This window comes from Podarcis cretensis (genome assembly GCF_951804945.1).
Source record: "Podarcis cretensis genome assembly, chromosome: 12".
Lineage (NCBI taxonomy): Eukaryota > Metazoa > Chordata > Lepidosauria > Squamata > Lacertidae > Podarcis > Podarcis cretensis.
This window is the reverse complement of record NC_137181.1, coordinates 15585509-15606380: the sequence shown is the minus strand read 5'-3', so window position 1 is coordinate 15606380 and position 20872 is coordinate 15585509. Positions and strand designations below refer to the sequence as shown.

Genomic DNA, 20872 nt, shown 5'->3' with positions numbered 1-20872 from the left:
GAAATTTCAGAAGGAGACACCGGCATGAGATGGCTAAATTGCTTTTTTTTTTCCAGGACATTATGTTCTGTCACCTGTGGCCTGAATCCACAGAATGGGTTTTTAAACCCAGTACAGTGGTACCACAGGTTAAGAACTTCATTTGTTCTGGAGGTCCGTTCTTAACCTGAAACTGTTCTTGACCTGAAGCACCACTTTAGCTAATGGGGCCTCCCGCTGCTGCCGCCGCACTGCTGCTTGCGCGATTTCTGTTCTCATCCTGAAGCAAAGTTCTTAAACCAAGGTACTATTTCTGGGTTAGCAGAGTCTGTAACCTGAAGCGTCTGTAACCTGAAGTACCACTGTACAGGTGTGGATTAGTTGACAAATGCCAAGATGTTTGTTTTATTGTCAGCCCCACAGTGATTCCGTACATTTAAGCTTCCATAAATTGTCACATCCTGTTGTATTTCATTTCCCTCTGACCTGAATGAGTACCACTCCCCCTCCCTACCATTTCTGGTATCAACACCTGACACACTAGGGCAGCTGCTGGGGCCTCAGAGTCCTAGCAGGGCATCCCAATGCTGGCACCAGCCCTGGGACCGTCACATCAAGCAGCTAGGTCTGCAAGCTTGCACTTCAATTTTCCCAGTGCCCTGGAGTGATACTGCATCAGGTTCTCTGAAGCATTGTGGGAAATAGCTTGGAGTGAAGCTGCCATTGTTAGGAAAGTCTGAGCGTTGCCCATTACATAAGAGGTAGCCACCAGAGGGCACTTGCTTAGGGCCAGGGGTGCCAACTTGAATAAAACATTGTGGGATCCCAGGTAAGCCCTGGCCCACATAATTGATCACATGACGCAATGCACACACACCATTTGAATGGGAATGCTCCTATGCCTGGGGCCCTGCTCAGACTGGAAACAGCTCCATTTCTATAATGCCTGCCAACTGAGGATAGTGTTTTGTGCATCTGGTGAAGTGCCCTGCGCATAGAAGCTTGTGCTACCATATATTTGTTCATCTTTAGGGCTTGCCGATCAGAAGGTCGGCAGTTCGAATCCCCGTGATGGGGTGGGCTCCCGTTGCTCAGTCCCTGCTCTTGCCAACCTAGCAGTTCGAAAGCAAGTAGTGCAAGTAGATAAATAGGTACTGCTCTGGCGGGAAGGTAAACGGCGTTTCCATGCGCTGCTCTGGTTTGCCAGAGGCGGCTTAGTCATGCTGGCCACATGACCCTGGAAGCTGTACGCCGGCTCCCTCGGCCAATAAAGCGAGATGAGCGCCACAACCCCAGAGTCAGCCATGACTGGACCTAATGGTCAGGGGTCCCTTTACCTTTACTTAAGGCATCACAAAGCTCTGTTGTGGGGGCCACCAATATGGTGCCCATGTGGGTGCGCTTCTGCCCATACATGCCTTCTCTGCTGCCACCAGGATCCCTTCCTTCAGAAATTCCCCCCACCAGAAACGGGCTTGAGAGAAGCATTCTATTATAACCATTAGACTAGGTACGGTGGGTGGCTAAGTTTGTGGTGCACACTTGCAAAATGGAGAAGATTTGTAGCAACACACACACACACCTTCCTCTGTTGTTGTTTTGTAAAATGGGTACATGTTTCCGAAGGACTCCTTATCCTTTGCAAGGGAGGCTACCTGGAATGTGTTGCTTGCAGATATTTATAACGAAGCGATCACCACTCCTTTGTTTTCTTTTCCTCACCCAAAGTTCACGCTGTCTGGCAGCAGAATAACCTTTGAGAGGCACAATAATATCGCTTCAGATGTAGCATGGAGTGTCGGATGGCTGGTTCTTCTGAACCCTTGTGACCCAGAGACAAAGGCAATGTCATTGTTAGTGGCACATTATAAATAGTCCTCAATAGCACTTCATGATCCACGGGTTAACACCACCATGCATAATGACCAGAAACGGGAATTGAATGGGGAGGTGCATGAGTGAGAGAGAGGGGGAGAGAGAAAATAATAGAAAAAGAATAGAGACACCTAGGAGGAATATTCCTCAGTGACAGAAGAATAATACAAGAGAGCAATAACAGAGGCACCTAAGATGAAATTTCACAAATGCACAGCTAAATACATTTCACTGTTGGCTCAGTCTCCTGCTGCTAAATGAAATAAAACCAAGATGAAGGGACAAAACATTTCTGCAGTCGAACATGAAATGATAGACCTGGTCTATATATCTGGTAAAATGAGATCAAGTCCTGAGTGGTAAAACAAACTGTACCACTTCGGGGGGGGGGAGGTCTTTAAAAAAAAATGCTCTCCCACATTAAAATGTTCCCTGCCAGAAGAAACTGGTAAAATGGGGATAAAGAGACTATTACCTCAACTGGGCTTTTTTTCTGTTTACTCAGAGGAGTTTGCTTTGTTTTGTTACAATGTGGAGCAAGTTCAGAAAATGATGCTCCCTAACCATTATCTGAAATGGAATACAGTTGTACCTTGGGTTACATATGCTTCAGGTTACAGACTCTGCTAACCCAGAAATAGTGCTTCAGGTTAAGAACTTTGCTTCAGGATGAGAACAGAAATCGTGCTCCGGCGGCGCAGCAGCAGCGGGAGGTCCCATTAGCTAAAGTGGTGCTTCAGGTTAAGAACAGTTTCAGGTTAAGAACGGACCTCCGGAACGAATTAAGTACTTAACCCGAGGTACCACTGTAGTTTGTTCTACTACCTCATTTTGCTGAATGTGTGGATTCAGCCTTGGTTTTCTTCTGAGGTTGAGATTTAGGCATCCGGGTCCTTGTTGTGGAGGCTACAGTCACATTCTTCTGCTCAGCATCCAGATAGCAGCAGCACAGTCCAATCTCAGGCTCAGATCAATCAATCAAATCAAATTGATCACCCCATGTATATTCCTCCTTTCTAAAGAGACTACCCAAGGCAGCTAACAACCACAATAATAGTTTTGAAAAGGCAATAGCCAATAGCACCATTTTGTTTTTGGAAGTCGATAACAAATTAAAACAAATACCTCCTGAAAGTCAGTAATGAGGGTGACGCAAGCATCTCACGATGGCTATTTTCTACATCCACTGGCAGAGGCAGTTCGCCTCTGAAGGCCAGTTGCTGGGAATACCGCTTACCTTCCTGTAACATGAGGTTGCAGAAAAAGGGCCAGCCTGCCGCCATGGAAGTGTCAACATTTGGTCTTCCAGCTGGAGGGAGACGTAACAGCCCTCTCCCTCTGCTGGAAAAAGTTTGAATCAAGCCCGTCTGCCAGATTAACCAATGGCAGGCGGGCCTGGGGGGGTTGGGGTGAATCTGACTGGGCCCCCATGAGTACTTCATTCAGGTCCACTCCCTGGGGATAAAAGTGGGCTAGCCTCACGCATGGGCACCTGGTTGGCCACTGATGGACTAGATGGGCCATTGGCCTCGTCCAACAGATCCTTTTCATGTTCTCATAAGAGCATACCCCATTTTTTCACATGAGAGCATGCAATCTCGCCCAGGAAAATGAGCTTTCTTTGGGGCTGCAATCTCGCATAGGTCACGTGACTTGCAGGGGAGCATGGTCCTGGAAGACTCATGTCCCAGTTTTTCACTTCAACATGTTGGAGGGGATGTAAGAGGTGTTTGCACATTGGGACTGCATGCAGTTATTGCAGGAGGAATTGTGATGTGTTTGCTGCCTGCAACCCATGGCTTTTGCTTACACATGATAGTAAACAGCACATGGCTACACGTTATTGCACTATTCACAAGTCATTTTGCAAGGCCTGATTCTGTGGGCTGATTTAAACCCTACAAAATGGCTTATAAATAGTAAAGAGCAAGTTTGGGCAGATCTTTCTACAATCACAAGGGGATATTACTCTGCATAGATTTGAAGCAAGAACAGTGAGAAAACTTTCCAATCTCAAAGGGAATTATTTACTTTACATTATCAAAAGTGCTTACTCTGTGTGTTCATGAATGCATGTGGAGGCCTAAGAATACTTTTTTATGTTCGCAAAGCCATGCAACCAGCGTCATGAAAGTAAGTTGGGGGGGAACAGAGTCAGGAAAAGGCAATATGAATTATAAATACAAATAACCCCCTGTGTTTTCTTATTCAGTGGTGCAGAATCAATACAAATTATTTTCAAACCTGAACAGAGTGTGAAACAAGAGCTATCTTTCTCTCCATGCTTTCCAGCTTCAATATCATTATGTACGATAACTGAGTCTGTAAAAACCTATTAGATGAAGAGAGGGGAGAGATATGAATTTCAGGACCTGCCCTGCTTTCCTGTAGACAAATATGTCTGGGAACAAAATAGGTTGCATCCATATGTGCATGTGGTTGGTGGAAGACTGTGTGTTTAAAGTTAGTGTAGAAAGAAATACATCATCCCTGTGAAGGTACATTGGGTTGGTTGTTCTTCGTTTTTTAAGCAGTGCATTTTCCAAATCAGCCCCAAAGGCCAGGAGATTCAAAGTTAATAAATTCAGAGTTAGTGCGGTGTAGTAGGAAGAACTAGGAAAATCCAAGTTCCAATCACACTAAAGCAGCCTTCGCCAACCTGATGCCCTCCAGATATTTTGGACTCCATCTACCATCAATTGTGGTCATCACAGACCTAAACATCTAGAGGACACCACATTGGAGACTACTGCACTGAAGCATGGAGCTCATTAGGTGACCATGTGGAGTGATTTAAAATGGCCACAGTGTGAAGTCTGTAAGAACACAAGAGCCTGATGGATCAAAGCAAAGGCCTGCCCAGTCCAGAATCCTCCTTCCTGCAGTAGTCTATCAGATTCCTATAGGAAGCCCACAAGGTGTGAAAGCATCAGCCCTCGCCCACTGTTGTTTCCAAGCAACTGGTACTCAGAGGAGTCTTAGTAGCCTTATTTTCATAGCCACTTAATAGCCTTATCTTACCATGTGGTAGGGACGCAGGTGGCGCTGTGGGTTAAAGCCTCAGCGCCTAGGGCTTGCTGATCGAAAGGTCGGCGGTTCGAATCCCTGCGGCGGGGTGCGCTCCCGCTGCTCGGTCCCAGCGCCTGCCAACCTAGCAGTTCGAAAGCACCTCCGGGTGCAAGTAGATAAATAGGGACCGCTTACCAGCGGGAAGGTAAACGGCGTTTCCGTGTGCGGCTCTGGCTCGCCAGAGCAGCGATGTCACGCTGGCCACGTGACCCGGAAGTGTCTCCGCACAGCGCTGGCCCCTGGCCTCTTGAGTGAGATGGGCGCACAACCCCAGAGTCTGTCAAGACTGGCCCGTACGGGCAGGGGTACCTTTACCTTTACCTTACCATGTGGTAGTGACTTCCATAGCTTAACTATGGGAGCATAGTTCAGCTGGTAGAGCATGAGACTCCTAATCTCAGTGTCATGGGTTCAAGCCCCATGTTGGGCAAAGATTCTTGCATTGCAGTGGGCTGTACTAAATGATTCTCAGGGTCCCTTCCAACTCTATATGATTCTATGACAGGCATCCCCAAACTCGGCCCTCCAGATGTTTTGGGACTATAACTCCCACCATCCCTAACTAACAGGACTAGTGCTCAAGGATGATAGGAATTGTAGTCCCCAAACATCTGGAGGGCCAAGTTTGGGGGGTGCCTGTTCTATGACAATTATGTGCTATGTGAATGAGTCTTTTCCTTTGTCTGACCTGAATATCCCACAAGCTTCACTAGATGGCTCCAAGATTTCCCTCCCAAGAGAGGGAGGGAAAATATCTCTCTTCACTTTTCTCCACTCCACATAGTCAGATCATAAGCTATTCAACTGGGGTTTTGTCATGTTGATCATTTTTTTAAAAATGGGGAAGAGGAGTCGTAATCAAGTAGCTATAATAAAGATGGAAATCCTCACCAACTCCCCAAATGAGGTCTTCCCATATCGATTCATAAATATATTGGTGAAATCTGTTTTTCACGCTCTTATTCTTTGATTTCACAAAGACACCAATAATGTTGGCGGACTTTCTCTTTCCTTTTTCAAACAGGTACGAGCAGTGCAGAAGTAAAGGAGAATCGTAACATTGGCAACCTAGAAGATCATCCAATCACCTCTAACGATAGGTCAAGGGTGGGCGCTTCCAGTATCAAAAGGAAAAGGCCTCTAGAAGAGGGCAACAACGGACACTTCTGCAAACTCCAGCTCATATGGAAGAAAGTCTCGTGGTCAGTAACGCCAAAGAACGCCCTGGTTCAACTACATGAACTTAAGCCAGGTTTACAGTATAAAATGGTCTCCCAGACAGGCCCTGTCCATGCACCAGTATTTGCAGTTGCCGTGGAAGTAAATGGGCTGACATTTGAAGGCACTGGACCAACGAAAAAGAAGGCCAAAATGAGGGCTGCAGAACTTGCCCTCAAGTCTTTTGTTCAGTTCCCCAATGCATGTCAAGCTCACTTTGCCATGGGGAATTGTTTCAACCCTTCCACAGACTTTACGTCAGACCAGGCGGACTTTCCAGACACTCTGTTCAAGGAGTTTGAACCATCGACGCACAGTAAGGACTTCTCGGTCTACAACCCAGTTAATAATGAACTGCTTTCTACAGCCTACCGGCACGGGAGGTTGCTATACCACACCTTGGACTTAATGGGCCACACCAAACAAAACAAGCGCAAGATGGCGTCCGCCGCTGAGAGCGAAAAGAACCCAGTGGTGTTGCTCAATGAGTTGCGGTCAGGACTGAGGTACGTCTGCCTTTCGGAGACTGTGGAGAAGCAGCACATCAAGAGTTTTGTGATGGCTGTAAGAGTGGATGGGAGAACATTTGAAGGCTCGGGACGTAGCAAGAAGCTGGCTAAAGGTCAAGCAGCACAGGCTGCACTCCAGGCCCTCTTTAACATTCGGCTGCCCAGTCACATTCCCGGCAGGAGTAAATGTAATCATTTGCCACAGGTGAGAACTCTCAGGTAGCCACCGCCCAGCTGAAGGAGTTCTTTGAGATTAATGTGATTTGTTGTTCTAGCCCTATATGGTGACTTTATCAGAATGCTCTCCTCACCATGAAGTAAGTAAAACCCATCTTCTCACAGAAGCCGCACACAAAGACCTTTGCATATGCTTCCATTATTACCTCATTAAGAGCCATAATATGGCTTATTTTCTAAAGAGGCAGCAGAGAGTACAGAAATTTGAAGGACCGTCAATATTTCAAGCACAGATTGTAACACAATTGCATGTAATGAAGGCAGAGATCTGCTTCTTTTTCTTCTTCTTTTTTCGTTGTTGTCAGGGTGTAGTGTTTCTTAAGGGAATAACCAAAAGTAGCATTATGATATGGCGCCCTTGTTTCTTATTCTATCAAGTTGTGTTTAGAGATAAAGGGGACATCATTCTTAAAAATAACCCATGGTGCACAACATGCCTCTCCCCGCCACGATCTCATCCCCAGACAATTCTGCTTCTGGCAAAGCTTAAAGATCTTTGTGTGTGGTTGTCAAATGTCTGACTGAGAGAAAGGAAAATATCTCTACAGTGTCTTGCTGATTATATGTTTTATGTGGACCGACACATATAAAAAAAGCAAAAATATACAGCAGACGTTTATGACTGCTGAATCACAGATAACAAGCTGAACAGGCTTCTGTTCTCACATTTGGGAAATGCTGCTAGTTTCAAGGAGTCTCGTGTTTTCCAGATAGTAATGTGAAATATATATGTCTTGATTGGTTAGAAGGCTGTAGAAAGATTTAGTAGGCCTGAATGTCGTCGCCTCCCTTCTCTGTTCAATGTGACCCACAGTTCTCATTTCTGCCATGTCTTATTGTACTTTGGCCAGATTTTCCATACAAGTGGGATTTCCTTTGTTTTCCTTCACCTTTTGAAGAGAGCGGTTGGAGAAAGATAGGGCACTTGTATGTACTCTCCCTGACCTTCGTATGGGTTGTCTCTGAAGTCTTTCTCGTTTATTGCTGTTGGTTGTTCTTGCATATTTTCGGAACAGGATTGTAAGTTGGCACTTCAAGAGTTAAAAATGGGATTTGGAATCCATACCTTCACCCCCAAAAATCGTTTTCTTAGGAGAGAGCTATACAATCATATGTTTTGCTTGCTGCTGTGCATGATGAGATCAGTGTGCTGTGGAGAGGGGTTGTATGGTGAGCAGTTTTGCCTTGCAGATAGGAATGTAAAGAGGCAGCAATTTCCACCCCTTCATCTGTTCATCACAGTCAACACTGTTTCCGTTCTGCTACAATTCAGCTTCCACTAAAACTTGTTATTTGTCTTGCTGCCCATGATGGCAGAAACCATTGGTGGAAGGGAAACGTCAAAAACAATGCACAAAATTATGTAATTCTTTACATAAAATCTGTGGACTTAGAAAACCCCAAACAATAGCAAATACTGCTCATATTCACTTGTGTGGTTTCTGTTCCTGACCTCAGGTGAACTTGCAAATTTCTGTTCCCATTTGTGTTTACGGCAGAATTCTCTGACATCTCTAACTCCAGGTCAACTCTTCTTTGCCTGGTGTGCTGCTAATGTGTATTTTCTTTTATTTTTGCCTCACTCTCATGATGGTAAAGCAAATGGGCTGTCTTGAGAGTCCAGTCACCTTTGTACATTTGTTCTGCTTTTAAATATATTGAACAAACTGCGGACTCACACATGTGTGGGCTGTAGGCATGTCTGGTTTTGAACAAGGATGCTGGGTATTTTCTGTCCTGTTTCCCAGCACAGAGATCAAGGCTTATCAAATAACCATGTGGAGCTGAGTAGTCAAATAAAACAGTCCCCACACCTCAGTTTTTGAACTGGGGCTGGGGGAGAGTGAACAACGGCTAGGGCAAAGGCAGAAACATTCACATGAAGGGCTTTGGCTTAAGGCAATATGAGCAAAGTGCCGTCGGCAGACCTAAGACACATGCAAGCATTTTGAGATACAGCGAGGGCATACCTCAGTGGCTGTGCTTTTACACTGCTTAAGGTGAAGGTAAATAAGTTAGAGTGCACACAATCGGGACACAGGCCTAGACTGGGAATATTGTTTATGAATGAAACTTTCTTGTGGAGCTACTCTTGCTTCAGCAGGTGCAAAATGCTTGACTTTTGATGGGGGCAGATGACCACTAGCACATAACCCTGGTGCTTAAAAGCTTGCACTGGCTGCCCATAGATCACTGGGCCATGTTCAAGACTCTGGTATTAATTTACAAGGTTCTTATAGGACCTTGGGTCCAGGATAACCTAAGGACCACCTGGCCCCTTATATCCTGGCCCAATCACTGAGATCTGGAGGGGGGGAGCCTCTGTTAGTGTTTCCCCATGGCTCAGATGCATAGCTCATAACCTCTAAAAGCCAAACATTCAGTGCTGGTGGGCCCATGACTGTGGAACTCTCTCCCAAGCGTGATACCTGTTTACTTGAAGCATCTCCACCCCTGTCATTCGGACCAGACACTGAGGTCCACCTCCGAGGGCCTTCTGGCAGTTCCCTCACTGCGAAAAGTGAAGTTACAGGGAACCAGGCAGAGGGCCTTCTTGGTAGTGGTACCCGCTCTGTGGAACGCCCTCCCACCAGATGTCAAGGAAATAAACAACTACCTGACTTAAAGAAGACATCTGAAGGCAGCCCTGTTTAGGGAAGTTTTTAATGTCTGGTGCTTTGTTATGTTTTTATATGTATTGGGAGCCGCCCAGAGTGACTGGGGCAAGCCAGCCAGATGGGCGGTGTATAAATAGTAACATTTTCATTTATTAATTTATTTCATAAACTTGTACACTGCTTGGTTGTAAAGAATCAAATCGTTTTACAAAAGGGTAAACAATAAAATTTAGGGGGGAAATTACAGCCATACTTAAAAACCTGCCGAAACAGATTAAAATTACCTCAGCTTTCTAAGCATCTGGGTAGGCTAGTCTAAATAGGAATGTTTTCAGCAGGTGCTAAAAAGAGTCGAGTGAAGGCCCCTGTTTGATATCAATAGATAGGGAATTCCAAAGTGTAGGTGCTGCCGCCACACTTGTTTTATTGCTTCATTTTCTGTATAGTGTGTTGCTATATACAATGCATTCAGAAATGCTAATGATTAAGCAGTACATAAATGTCTTAGATAACAAATAAATAGACATGTAATAGGCTACCACAATACAAATACAGCAAATAGGTGTTCTGACATATTCAGCTGATGGACATACAAAAGAATACAAAAGAAAATTTGGGGGGTACTCCCTCCCCCAATGTAAATCACACACTACAGTTAAAAATACACTAAACCAGAATCACATCTCACCCGCTTACCTAAGATTTTTGGAACCTGGGTCATGTTTTCCTGGCTGCCAGAACAAATTTTGCTACTTGGATGGTAATGAATATGCCTTTGCCTGCAAGCACGGCATATATCTGGTCTAGGATGGGTCTGTTTGACAGAGACTGGAGGATACAAGTAAGATAATTGTGCCTAGGGTGCTCATATAAGGGGCAGCTTAACAGGCAATGGGAGACATCCTCCATCTCGCCGGACTCACAAATAACAGAGTCTTTGGCAAGCTGGAATGTCATTAAACCTCCCATCCAAGAAAGCAGAGGGCATATATTGGAGACGCAAGGCTGTAGATGGTTTTCTTCAAGAAGCAACAGTAAGGATTATAAAATAATTCTCCAGGCCAAATGTCATTCTGTATAATAGATACCGATAAGAATAAAACATTTGTGCAACTGAATACAAATCGCTTAAAATGGAGGTGAATTCTCTCCCTAAACATCTGCTTAGCTCTAGTAGAAGAAGAAAGTAAAGCTCCAGTGCTAATCCCATAAACGTGTAGGATACTTCTGACAATATTTACTCAAAACAATTGGGCTAAACTTTGCAGATGTACTTGAAAGCATTTTTTTTTTTTTTTTTGGCAGGCAGGAGTCATTCTTGAAAACAAGCTTCTGACAATAAGAGGCAAGTGTAACATGAGCGCAAGTTTCCATAAAGATTGGTCCAGTTTTTGCCCATAAAAGAGTCATAGCAAGAGCTGCCCAAGTGGCCATGGGATGCTCCCTCATAGCAGGAGCCACCTGGTACAAGTCTGGCTCATCCTCTTCCCTAAACTCAGTGCTGGCAGCACTGACAGGGGAAACAGGGACATTCCAGGATCAATTCAGAAGCCAGGGTGGTTTTTGTAATTCTGGGACTGTTCCTGGAAAACTGGGGCACTTGAAGTTGATGTAATTCTCATAAAGGAATTCTGCACCACTTCCAAAATACAGTGGTACCTCGGGTTAAGAACTTAATTCGTTCTGGAGGTCTGTTCTTATCCTGAAACTGTTCTTAACCTGAGGTACCACTTTAGCTAATGGGGCCTCCCGCTGCGGCCGTGCCGCCGCCACACGATTTCTCTTCTCATCCTGAAGCAAAGTTTTTAACCTGAGGTACTATTTCTGGGTTAGCGGAGTCTGTAACCTGAAGCGTCTGTAACCTGAAGTGTCTGTAACCCGGAGTACCACTGTAGATACACTGGTATACCCCCATGTCTCAGTGCCATACATACAACTTTCCTCAGAATTACCTTGGTTGTAGGCAGGGGCGGAGGAAGTGGGGTGTGGTAAGGGCGGGCCACCCCAGGTGTCACCACTGAGGGGAGGTGGCAAAATGCTGGGCAGCACTCACCGCAGGGCCTGCAGCACGCCCGAGCCACGCGTCTCTCCTGGGAGTGATGCAGTAACTTGGGCACCCGCAGGCACCACGCTGCCCCAAACGGTCCACCCACCACCTTCCCTTCAGCTGTAGGGTGGCTGAGTGGGAGGAGGCAGGCAGACTCCTTGGAGGCCCTGTGGAGCATCCTGCACCGGCTGGCCCCGCCCCTTTGCGCAGCGTAGGCGCCCAATCAGCTTGCTCCGCCACTGGTTGTAGGAGCAAAAGGGCACTCTCGCCTATAGTGGTTTCTAGCCACTGTCTCCAACAGCGCATGCAGAGCATAGTCATGATGGCTAGTAGCTATCAATAGTCTTCTCCTCAATGAATTTGCCTAATCCAGGAACCTCAGCTCACTGCTGCCACTGCAATCATCAGGAATGGCAAAACAACATTCAAAACAACTCCTTCTGGGGGTTTCACACATTCCTGGTAAATATTCCTGAGACTAAACAACTTGAGACAGAAGAGTGTAGCACTGCATATTTTAGGAGATGGGAAGAGAAAGGAGACTTTACATGTGTTCTGGGTGAGGCCACACATACACACTCACAATATGGGAATATCATGAAAAGGCCTTGAAACACAGTTCATCAGATCACCATTCATTCTATCCTGGCAGCAAAAATCGTGCAGAACCAATCGCTGATAAGTGCTAAAGTCAAAAATTGCTGTCCCTCCTCTCAGGTAAAAGAGACAAATATCATTAAAAATTAGTGGTTTTAATTAAAGCCTTTCATTCTCTCACAGCCTTACCCAATTTTGCAGCTCGTTAGCATGCATTTTAGCTATCTCACCAGCTTTAAAAGCCCATGCATCAGTGCTAGAGTGAGTGCTGGTTACTCAGTCCTTTTAAGCCTTAAGGAGACTGATTTCTTCATTTAATTTCTTCTATAGGATTGCCCTAAGTTATAGATTGGTGTATAGCAATTTTTAATTAAAACAAATATACAAGCTAGTTTTCATTACCCAGGGTATAAAATTAAGTCTAACAATCCCAGAGCTTTATAAACAAAACCATTGAAATCATTCTAAATGTGCTTCTGTCGTCAGTAATTAAACCTTATGCATTTCCTAAGAGTAAGGCTTAAAAGGCTGACACTGTAAAATAAGCCAGATTTTTCTTAAAGGCACAGACTTTTACAACCCAGCCTGCAATTTCTTGTGGATAAGAGAGTTCCAATGCATTTGTGAAGCTCCTCATCTAAAGTCACGCACCATTCATTTCAAGAGAGACAGCTGATCTGTGTGTGCATTGTTATAACAGGAGCTTCTTTAAAAAATCACTTGATCTAGCACTGGTTCACTGATATTCAAAGGTATAGTCAGCCTCCGATAGCCTTACCTTCCATGAATTTAACTTAACAGAAATGATCTGGCAAATGCTGGGAACTTAGTATTCCAGCAGGGGCCTCTGGGCCTGACATCATAGGCCAACTATGCCTCTGAATATCAGTTGTTGGATGTTAAAAGAGAGGAGAGGGCTGTTGCCCACAGGCTCTGCTTGTGGGTTTTCCCATAGACATCTGGTTGGCCTTTGAGATGCTGAACTAGATGGGCCTTAGTTTGCATAATAATACCCCTGCCAATGCCTAACCGCCCAAACCAAAGGTGTTGTGACCTCTTGCTACGAGGTAGGTGAAAAAACCAAGTGGCTTCCAAAATAATGCCAATTAGCCAAGTGGAAAAACTCCTACCAGGCCCCTTGCAGCAACCAACCAAAGTCCATAGCAAAGTCCAAATGAAAACCTAGAGGATGGGTGGGTGGGAAACTGCAGCTGACTGAAAGAAAGGGGAGAGCACGGGCTGCCCCGACCTTAAATGAACTCTACTAAGCCTGCCCCCGCCGCCAGCCAATTGGCTGGCGCGCTGAATGATGAATCCCGGGATTCCCAAGTCCCGCGGGGCTGTAGCCAGCCCCGCGAGGATGTAGGTGGGGCATGAGCCCGCAAACCCCCCCCCTCCTTATGTCGGGAGTGGCGTTATTCTTAATCCAACCACAATTAAGCACCATTTATTTTAATGTGAGATGTTTAGAATCCCCCTTTGAAAATTAATGGGACTCATGCATTTCTTACCCTGGCTGGATGATATGCATAGAAGTCACCACCAACTTCTGTTTTTTTGAAAAGGCAGGGAACATAGTTAGACAGATCAGCATTTTTTAAAAAAGCAGAATTGATTCCCTCCCTTTTAAAAAGTTTTTATTTGTTTGCCTGCCTGGGGCGGGCCACGTCTTCCGAAGAAGAGTTTTGTGTGACTTTAAAGCTTGCATCCATTGTTCCAAAGCACGGCTCAGCTCAAACAAGTCTTGCCTCACTTGAAGATAGCGAGTGCCATCTCACTTGAACATAGTGGGGCCCATTATGGCTCCTGCTAACTTTGACTTATTTCCTCATTTAGAGCAACCTCTCCTCTGCAGGGAGTTGATGGCAAGGATCTGTCCACCAATTGGGTAGTGAATTATTACTGCTCTGAGGCATTATTGTGAGAGGGGCTTGTTCGGAAACATTATTACATCTCGAGCCAAGGAGCAAGGCTATTTATTAGATGAAAGCTTGGAGTCTCAGTCCAGAGTCATCATCTCATAAAGATGTCTTTCAAAGCAGCCACTTTTACAACCATCAGAGACTCCTCGGGTCTTTTTTGTCCAGCTCTGCGAGAAGGTGAGAAGGGGCTGCGCTTCAGAATCCTGCCAGCCCTCATTAAAGCGGCTCTTCGGCTTGCACCCCCTCCCCCATATTTATAAAGGCTTCATTATGATCTACTTTACACCAGATAAGAGAGTGTGCCCTGTCCCCCCAGGCAGGGCCATGGGATATGAGTGTGCAGCCTGTATGAACGTCCATCTCTCTCTCTCTCTCTCTCTCTCTCTCTCTCTCTCTCTCTCTCTCTCGTTGGGTCCCGTGCAAAACTCCTCTGCCGGAGCTGGGCTGCTGCTGGCATCCGTTCCAAAATTGCATTCTTTATCTATTTATGGCTGGCATTCAGTGCACATCAAGGAAGCTTCAAATTTATTCTAACAGCTTTTCATTTCCAGAATGCAGAGCAGCAGGCAGATTTGAGCTACCACTGAGTTCTGACTCCCTCTTGTGGTGTTCCTGACGAACATGAACATGATGTTTTCATGTTCAGCTCGCTGGGAAAGACTGAAAGAGTAAGACACACACAAAAAATATCCCAACAATGGAGCACTCCAGAGTGTTCATGCAGCCGGTCAGGGAAATATTCTAGTGTCTCTTTGGTCCTGTGCAGCAGTCAATAAGAGACATTTTAACTACAGGACTACATCCAGTAATTCTGCAACACTTTCTCATGTTTCACATGCATGAGATGGGCTGAGTTTGCATGAGACTGACAGCGTCAAACTATCTATTGCTTTAAAAGTATGTTTGAATCTCATGCTTGAAATCCCCAAAAACTTTTCTTTCTTAACAAGCATCCGCATGACAACCAATCTATCCAGATCAGGTCTACAAGGCTTTAGCACAACCACAAAAGTCACTTGTTTCCTGCAAAACAGGAGCTTTGGTAAGAAATACCAGGTTCTGAAGTTGTTTATTTTCTGCAAAATAGGAGCTTGAATCAGGAACAAAGTTGGAGTTTGGTAAATATATTGCGGGGTGTGCAGAAAGAAATAGCAATACAGTACTGCTGTTTGAAAGGATGAAGAAAGCAAAAGGTATACTACTCATGGCAACAAAACTATTCTGAGTACAGGTTTCATGTGTTGCCAGTTTTGAGACACTAGCCTCAAATATTTTAGGGTGTGTGTGCAAAGAGACCTTGACCCGTAGGAATTGGCTCCTATGCTTGTGGCTCTCAAGGAACCCTGATATGCGGCTTAATCCTTCATGGGCCAAGATCCTGGAGACAAAGTACTTGGGGGAACAGGGCTGCCGAGATGGAGGCTTCAATCTTGTGCTCCTTTGTGACTTTCATTTGCACCCCCATCTCCTGACTTTAAACATTATTAGGCCAGATGTGCATTGAAAAGCAAGGGGCTGCTAATGACAAACATCATTTGAACTTCATAGCAGCAAGGCTTGGTGTAAAAAAAACCCACTTGTGCCACACATCTGACATAACATAATCAGCCATCATGAGAGTATGCTTGGGGCTTTTTAAACATTATCTTTTTTCTGTATGCAAAGATGTCTGCCGCCCTCACTGTAAGAGAGAAAGGGTTTTTTATATACATAAAAAGTGTGGGTTGCACTTACTGAGACGCAGGAAGCCAACAGAGTATTTATGGCATAGCTCAAACACTGTTGCTGTTCATTCGACACTTTATCCCTAACCGTTCTGAGGGAGCACAAAACCGTAACAAATAAATACACGATAGCAGAAATTGCGTAGCTAAACACTGATTATCTGCAAGTTACCTGTTGCCTGCAATCCTCTCTTTCCTATTCGTTGAACTGCTGTGATGTCACAGAACTCAGAGAGCAGCAAACACGCACACAGTCTCGCATCCAGGTCTTGATGAGGATCATACCTGCTTAGCTTCTAGGGACAAAATGTGGTTTCTCTGGGCATGTAGTTTCCTTTCTGTCAGTGTTGGGTTTTTTCCTGTAGCATTGGTGTCCTAGGTAGAGATCATTTCTCCTCCTAAGTAGCAGAATGGTAGATTTACAGAAGTTCCATAAATCAAAATCACAGTGTTCCTGTGTTGTCATAGAAACTCCAATCAGGAAAAAAAGAAGACGGGCTGATTTGGGGAATGTGTGCATTAATGATAATAACAGTCATGGGAAGGAGATGCCCCCTGTATTTACAGGGTAAAACCTCCGGCAACATACTTTACATGTAGCTGTGCTTTGATGGAAATTAACACAGAAAGATATAGATACTGCTATCATCATGTACTGTAGAGCAATGACGGGAGATAAATGAGTACCATTCCTCCAGCCTCCTTCCAAAAAGAAAAGCAGGGGAAAGCCTGACAGACCCAAGTGCATAAATTCACCTCTTTAAATTTTGCATTCATAAAAAAGAAAGTGGGAGAGCTCAGTAAAATGTCTGTCAGATTTACTAGGTGTCTTTGATGTTGCTGTTCTGAAATATTCTCTTCTGCAGACATGGAAGAGCAGGGGAAAGAATGTAAGTTTTTGTGCTCTGTTGTTTTTTTTAAGAATAAAAGACACAAGAACATTCTTGTTGATGCAGCTGCGGGTTGATAGTCCATGTACAGGCCAGAGCAAAATATTAAGTCCATCCGATCCCTTTCATATTTCAGAAAAGCTAGAAAACAAGGTAGGAGTTAAACCTTGAGTTCTGTAAACAGCACAGCAGCACCTTAGGGAGGATTGTTGTTGAAATAAAGTCAAAACGGAGCAGAAAATGAACATTGGGATGCTATGCTCACCTATCCAGGGTGACCTGTGTGAATACAAAGGATCAATTAAGTAAGCATGCAATAGCGACCGGTTCGCAAGATAAACACCAGTGGCACCAGACTGATCAGCGGGGAAGAGACGAAACGTCGCAGAGGCAAGCTGAAAAGAGGCTCCCTGTGTGCCTTTGACAGAAATTGATCCGAGTAAATTAAACACTTGTTCTGCAGTGCTTGAAGTTACTGGGGAGGGGGTGGGAATATAAGGCGTCACCGATATTGGAAGCTAGGCTCCTCTGTTGTTGTTTTAATCGGTTTCGGAAAAGGCGTGCAATAGTGAAGCTTGCAGACCTTAAGGCAAAGTTGGAAGTTTTTCTGGGGGATTTGAGATCCAGCCACTGGGTGGAATAGAAACAGCGCAGGAAGGATGGACAATTGGATAAAAAGGTAAAGGTAAAGGGACCCCTGACCATTAGGTCCAGTCGTGACCGACTCTGGGGTTGCGGTGCTCATCTCACTCTATTGGCCGAGGGAGGAGGCGTACAGCTTCCGGGTCATGTGGCCAGCATGACTAAGCCGCTTCTGGAGAACCAGAACAGCGCATGGAAACACCGTTTACCTTACCGCTGGAGTGGTACCTATTTATCTACTTGCACTTTGACGTGCTTTCGAACTGCTAGGTTGGCAGGAGCTGGGACCGAGCAACGGGAGCTCACCCCGTTGCGGGGATTTGAACCGCCGACCTTCTGATCAGCAAGTCCTAGGCTCTGTGGTTTAACCCACTGCGCCACCTGCGTCCCACAAGCCTCGTTGGTAGTATTACAGAAATCTGCTGCAGCTGTAATACTACCAACTAGGCTTAGATCAGTCTGTTTGTATCACTCGGATCTGTATCTCAGAGCTTCTATGTTAGATAGATGCGGATTACAGCCCCCGCTATACATCGAAATGAGTTCCACAACATTTGTGCTGATTACCTTAAGTTTTTATCTGTGTTCTTCAAGGTGCCAAATTGCTTGCTGTTTTACAGTTTCCTATCTGGCTTTGCACTCTGTTTACATGAGCCCCGTGTAGCTGCAAAAGTGGAATCAATAGGACAGAGATCTACAGCACCTGTATCGCAAAGGTTACTGCAGTTTGGAAAATAGCTGATGAAGGCTGGATGTAATGAGCTGGAACACCCTGAAAGTAATTCCTATCAGCGCTAAAGACAATCATATAACTTCCCCTGACATGGGTAATCCTCAATAGACTAAGGAAGTATATTTTTCTCCCCTCTGGAAGAGAGTTTTGCGGTTTGCCGAGAGAGTTGGCGTGAGATATGGGGAATAGCTTCCTAATAGCTCATGATTAATTTGTGGGGAAGGACTTCTATGAAGTCACAAAGGTCATCACTGGAAGTAATAACTACAGGGTATCTTGCTCACCATCTGCATATATACAGTTTGAACCTAACCATGCTTGCTTGGGTGCAAGTCCCAAATTCAGCAGGTCCCACCTGATTGCAGTGAAGAGTGGAAGACCTTGTTCATGAAGGTGCTCATCACTTAACTTCAAGTTATGGAGAGCTCAGCTGGTGGAGCATGAGATTCTTATTCTCAGGGCAAAAGAGTCCTGAATCACAGGGAATTGGGCTAGGTGAGCCTTGTGGTCCTTTCAGACTCTACGATTCTGTGTACATCAGAGTGTGTGCAGAGCTCTTTATAAAGGGCAGGGCCTTGGTCAACCCCTGGTATCTGTAGTCAGCTGGTAGGGCCCGCTGATGATGCCCACATGTCTCTCCACTTCTTTACAAAAATTGGCCTAATACTCCAAGCTCAAATGGGCAGCTGAGTCGTTTTCCCTGGAGCAGCACTGCATTAAAAGAGAAATTTAAAATGTGGCTGGACCCGACTCAGAGTGCTGTGACTGCTGCGGGTAGCGCTGTGGTCTAAACCACTGAGCCTCTTGGGCTTGCCAATAGGAAGGTTGGCAGTTCGAATCCCCATGACGAGGTGAGCTCCCATTGCTCTGTCCCAGCTCCTGCCAACCTAGCAGTTCGAAAGCATGCCAGTGCAAGTAGATAAATAGGTACCACTGCAGCAGGAAGGTAAACAGCATTTCCATGCACTCTGGTTTCTGTCATGGTGTTCCGTTGTGCCAGTAGCGGTTTAGTCATGCTGGCCACATGACCCGGAAAGCTGTCTGTGGACAAACACCGGCCTGAAAGCGAGATGAGCGCTGCAACCCCATCAATCGCTATTGACTGGACTTAACTGTCCTGGGGTCCTTTACCTTTACCTTACTGCTGCCTTCCACAGCTGCCACTAGATAAACCTCCCAGAGCCTACTGATGGAGGAGAGGGGAAGGGCCATAGCTTATGGTGAAGCACCTGCTGTGCATGCAGAAGGTCCCAGGTTCATATCCCTGGCATTTCCAGGTAGGGCTTGGAATGTTCACTTTCCTGAAACTCCACCGGCCCTGACCCCACAAGGCACCATGGCCAAGAGGGCTCATTTCTCCCTTGGCGCACTGGGCCCCAGCTCACCTTGCCCTCCAGGCGCTCGTGCATGCCTGCCCCAACTGCCTTTAGCTCATGCAATGCCCCTGGTGAGGATTACTGGGATAAGGGCTTTCAGAGAGCCCAAACTCTGGAATATGCTTCATCTTGTGTAGACAGGCCTTTTGGTATGTTGGCCTGCTTAAAGTTTCTTGCTCCTGGTTGGTGATTAAACAGTCATGGCTTCCCCAAAAGGAACTAGGAACATTGTAATTTTATCTTTCACTGCTGTTAGCCGCCGCTGACATGTAGTGGTGGGATAGAGAGGGAAAGTGGAATAGAGAAATGGAAATAATAGTTTTCTTTTTTGTGTGTGTTGGGGTTTTTTACAACTGTTGTAACCGTTGATTTGTTTTTCTTTTTGGTGATCTAATGTGAAAATTAATAAAAAGAATTAAAAAAAAAAGGAAAGGAAATAATGACTAAAATAAGGAAGAAATGATCCCACATACATCCCTCTGAGCTCCATGGAGGAAGGGCAGGTATTAATGTAATAAAAAGTGATCTCACATGCACACGTGGTAAAAAAGAAGGGAAAATAATAATTTGGGCTTACCTATATTTAAATTGGAAGTTTCTAACCACCAATCCCTTGTAATTCTCACCTGTTTTAATAATGTTCATATTAGTTCTGAAATAGCAGCAAGGAGCATTGTATTCTTGACAGGGAAATATGAATATGGTGACACAAATCATCGGCTTTCAAAGCGTTTCAGTACCATGTAGAGACTGCTGAAATACATATTCTGATACTCCTCCTATGAACTGTATTTCGCTTCCAATATAGTTTATTGCGCTACTTTGAGCGGGAGAATGGAGCATTCTGTCATATATTTTCCCCCCAGCCAAGTCTCTGGTGTCTGATTCCTTCTCCCCCTTTAAAGAATTGTTTTTATCATCTATCTTTTACTTTGTATCACAGCATTATCTTCCCCTGTTAGAGGTAGAAAATGAATGGACTTAAAGCATACAAGAGACTGACAGCAAATCATCCCTTTAGATGCTCCCTTCAGAATGTCAGCGATACCCTAGATGGAATAGTGACTAAATAACTCATGGTGAGAAACACTCTTTTCTGCAGACAGTTATTAAATTGGAGGCATTACGGGAAGGGGAATGTAAGGCTCATATTTGCCTCAGCGGTCATTTTTCTTTGGCTATGGATATCGGCCTTACTTCTGCCTCTGCTAAGAAGCAGCTATGAAGTGGGAAGAAGGCCAGGCCTTGACAAGAGGACAAGATCCACTGGGGATATTTCCTGGACAAGACAGTGAGAGCTACTGGGCCCACTCCATCCTCATTTGTCATACAAGCATAAAGGGGAAAATTGGCTCAATGAGCAAGAACAGAGGTGGCGGCCCTTCAGAGCTACCAGCCTCCCTCTTTGGTCGAACGCCAACATGACAAAGCAGACT

At 45.2% G+C, this 20872-nt stretch overlaps 1 protein-coding gene across 9 annotated transcripts in view; it reads left to right on the top strand.

The window, feature by feature from the left end:
• Positions 1-20872, top strand: part of ADARB2 (adenosine deaminase RNA specific B2 (inactive)) — a 387063-nt gene that overhangs the window by 262608 nt on the left and 103583 nt on the right. For all 9 annotated transcript variants that reach the window (XM_079946714.1, XM_079946710.1, XM_079946707.1 and 6 more), the window contains one exon: positions 5948-6855. In XM_079946714.1, the coding sequence (XP_079802840.1) occupies positions 5948-6855 (908 nt within the window). The remainder of the gene's footprint in view (positions 1-5947; positions 6856-20872) is intronic.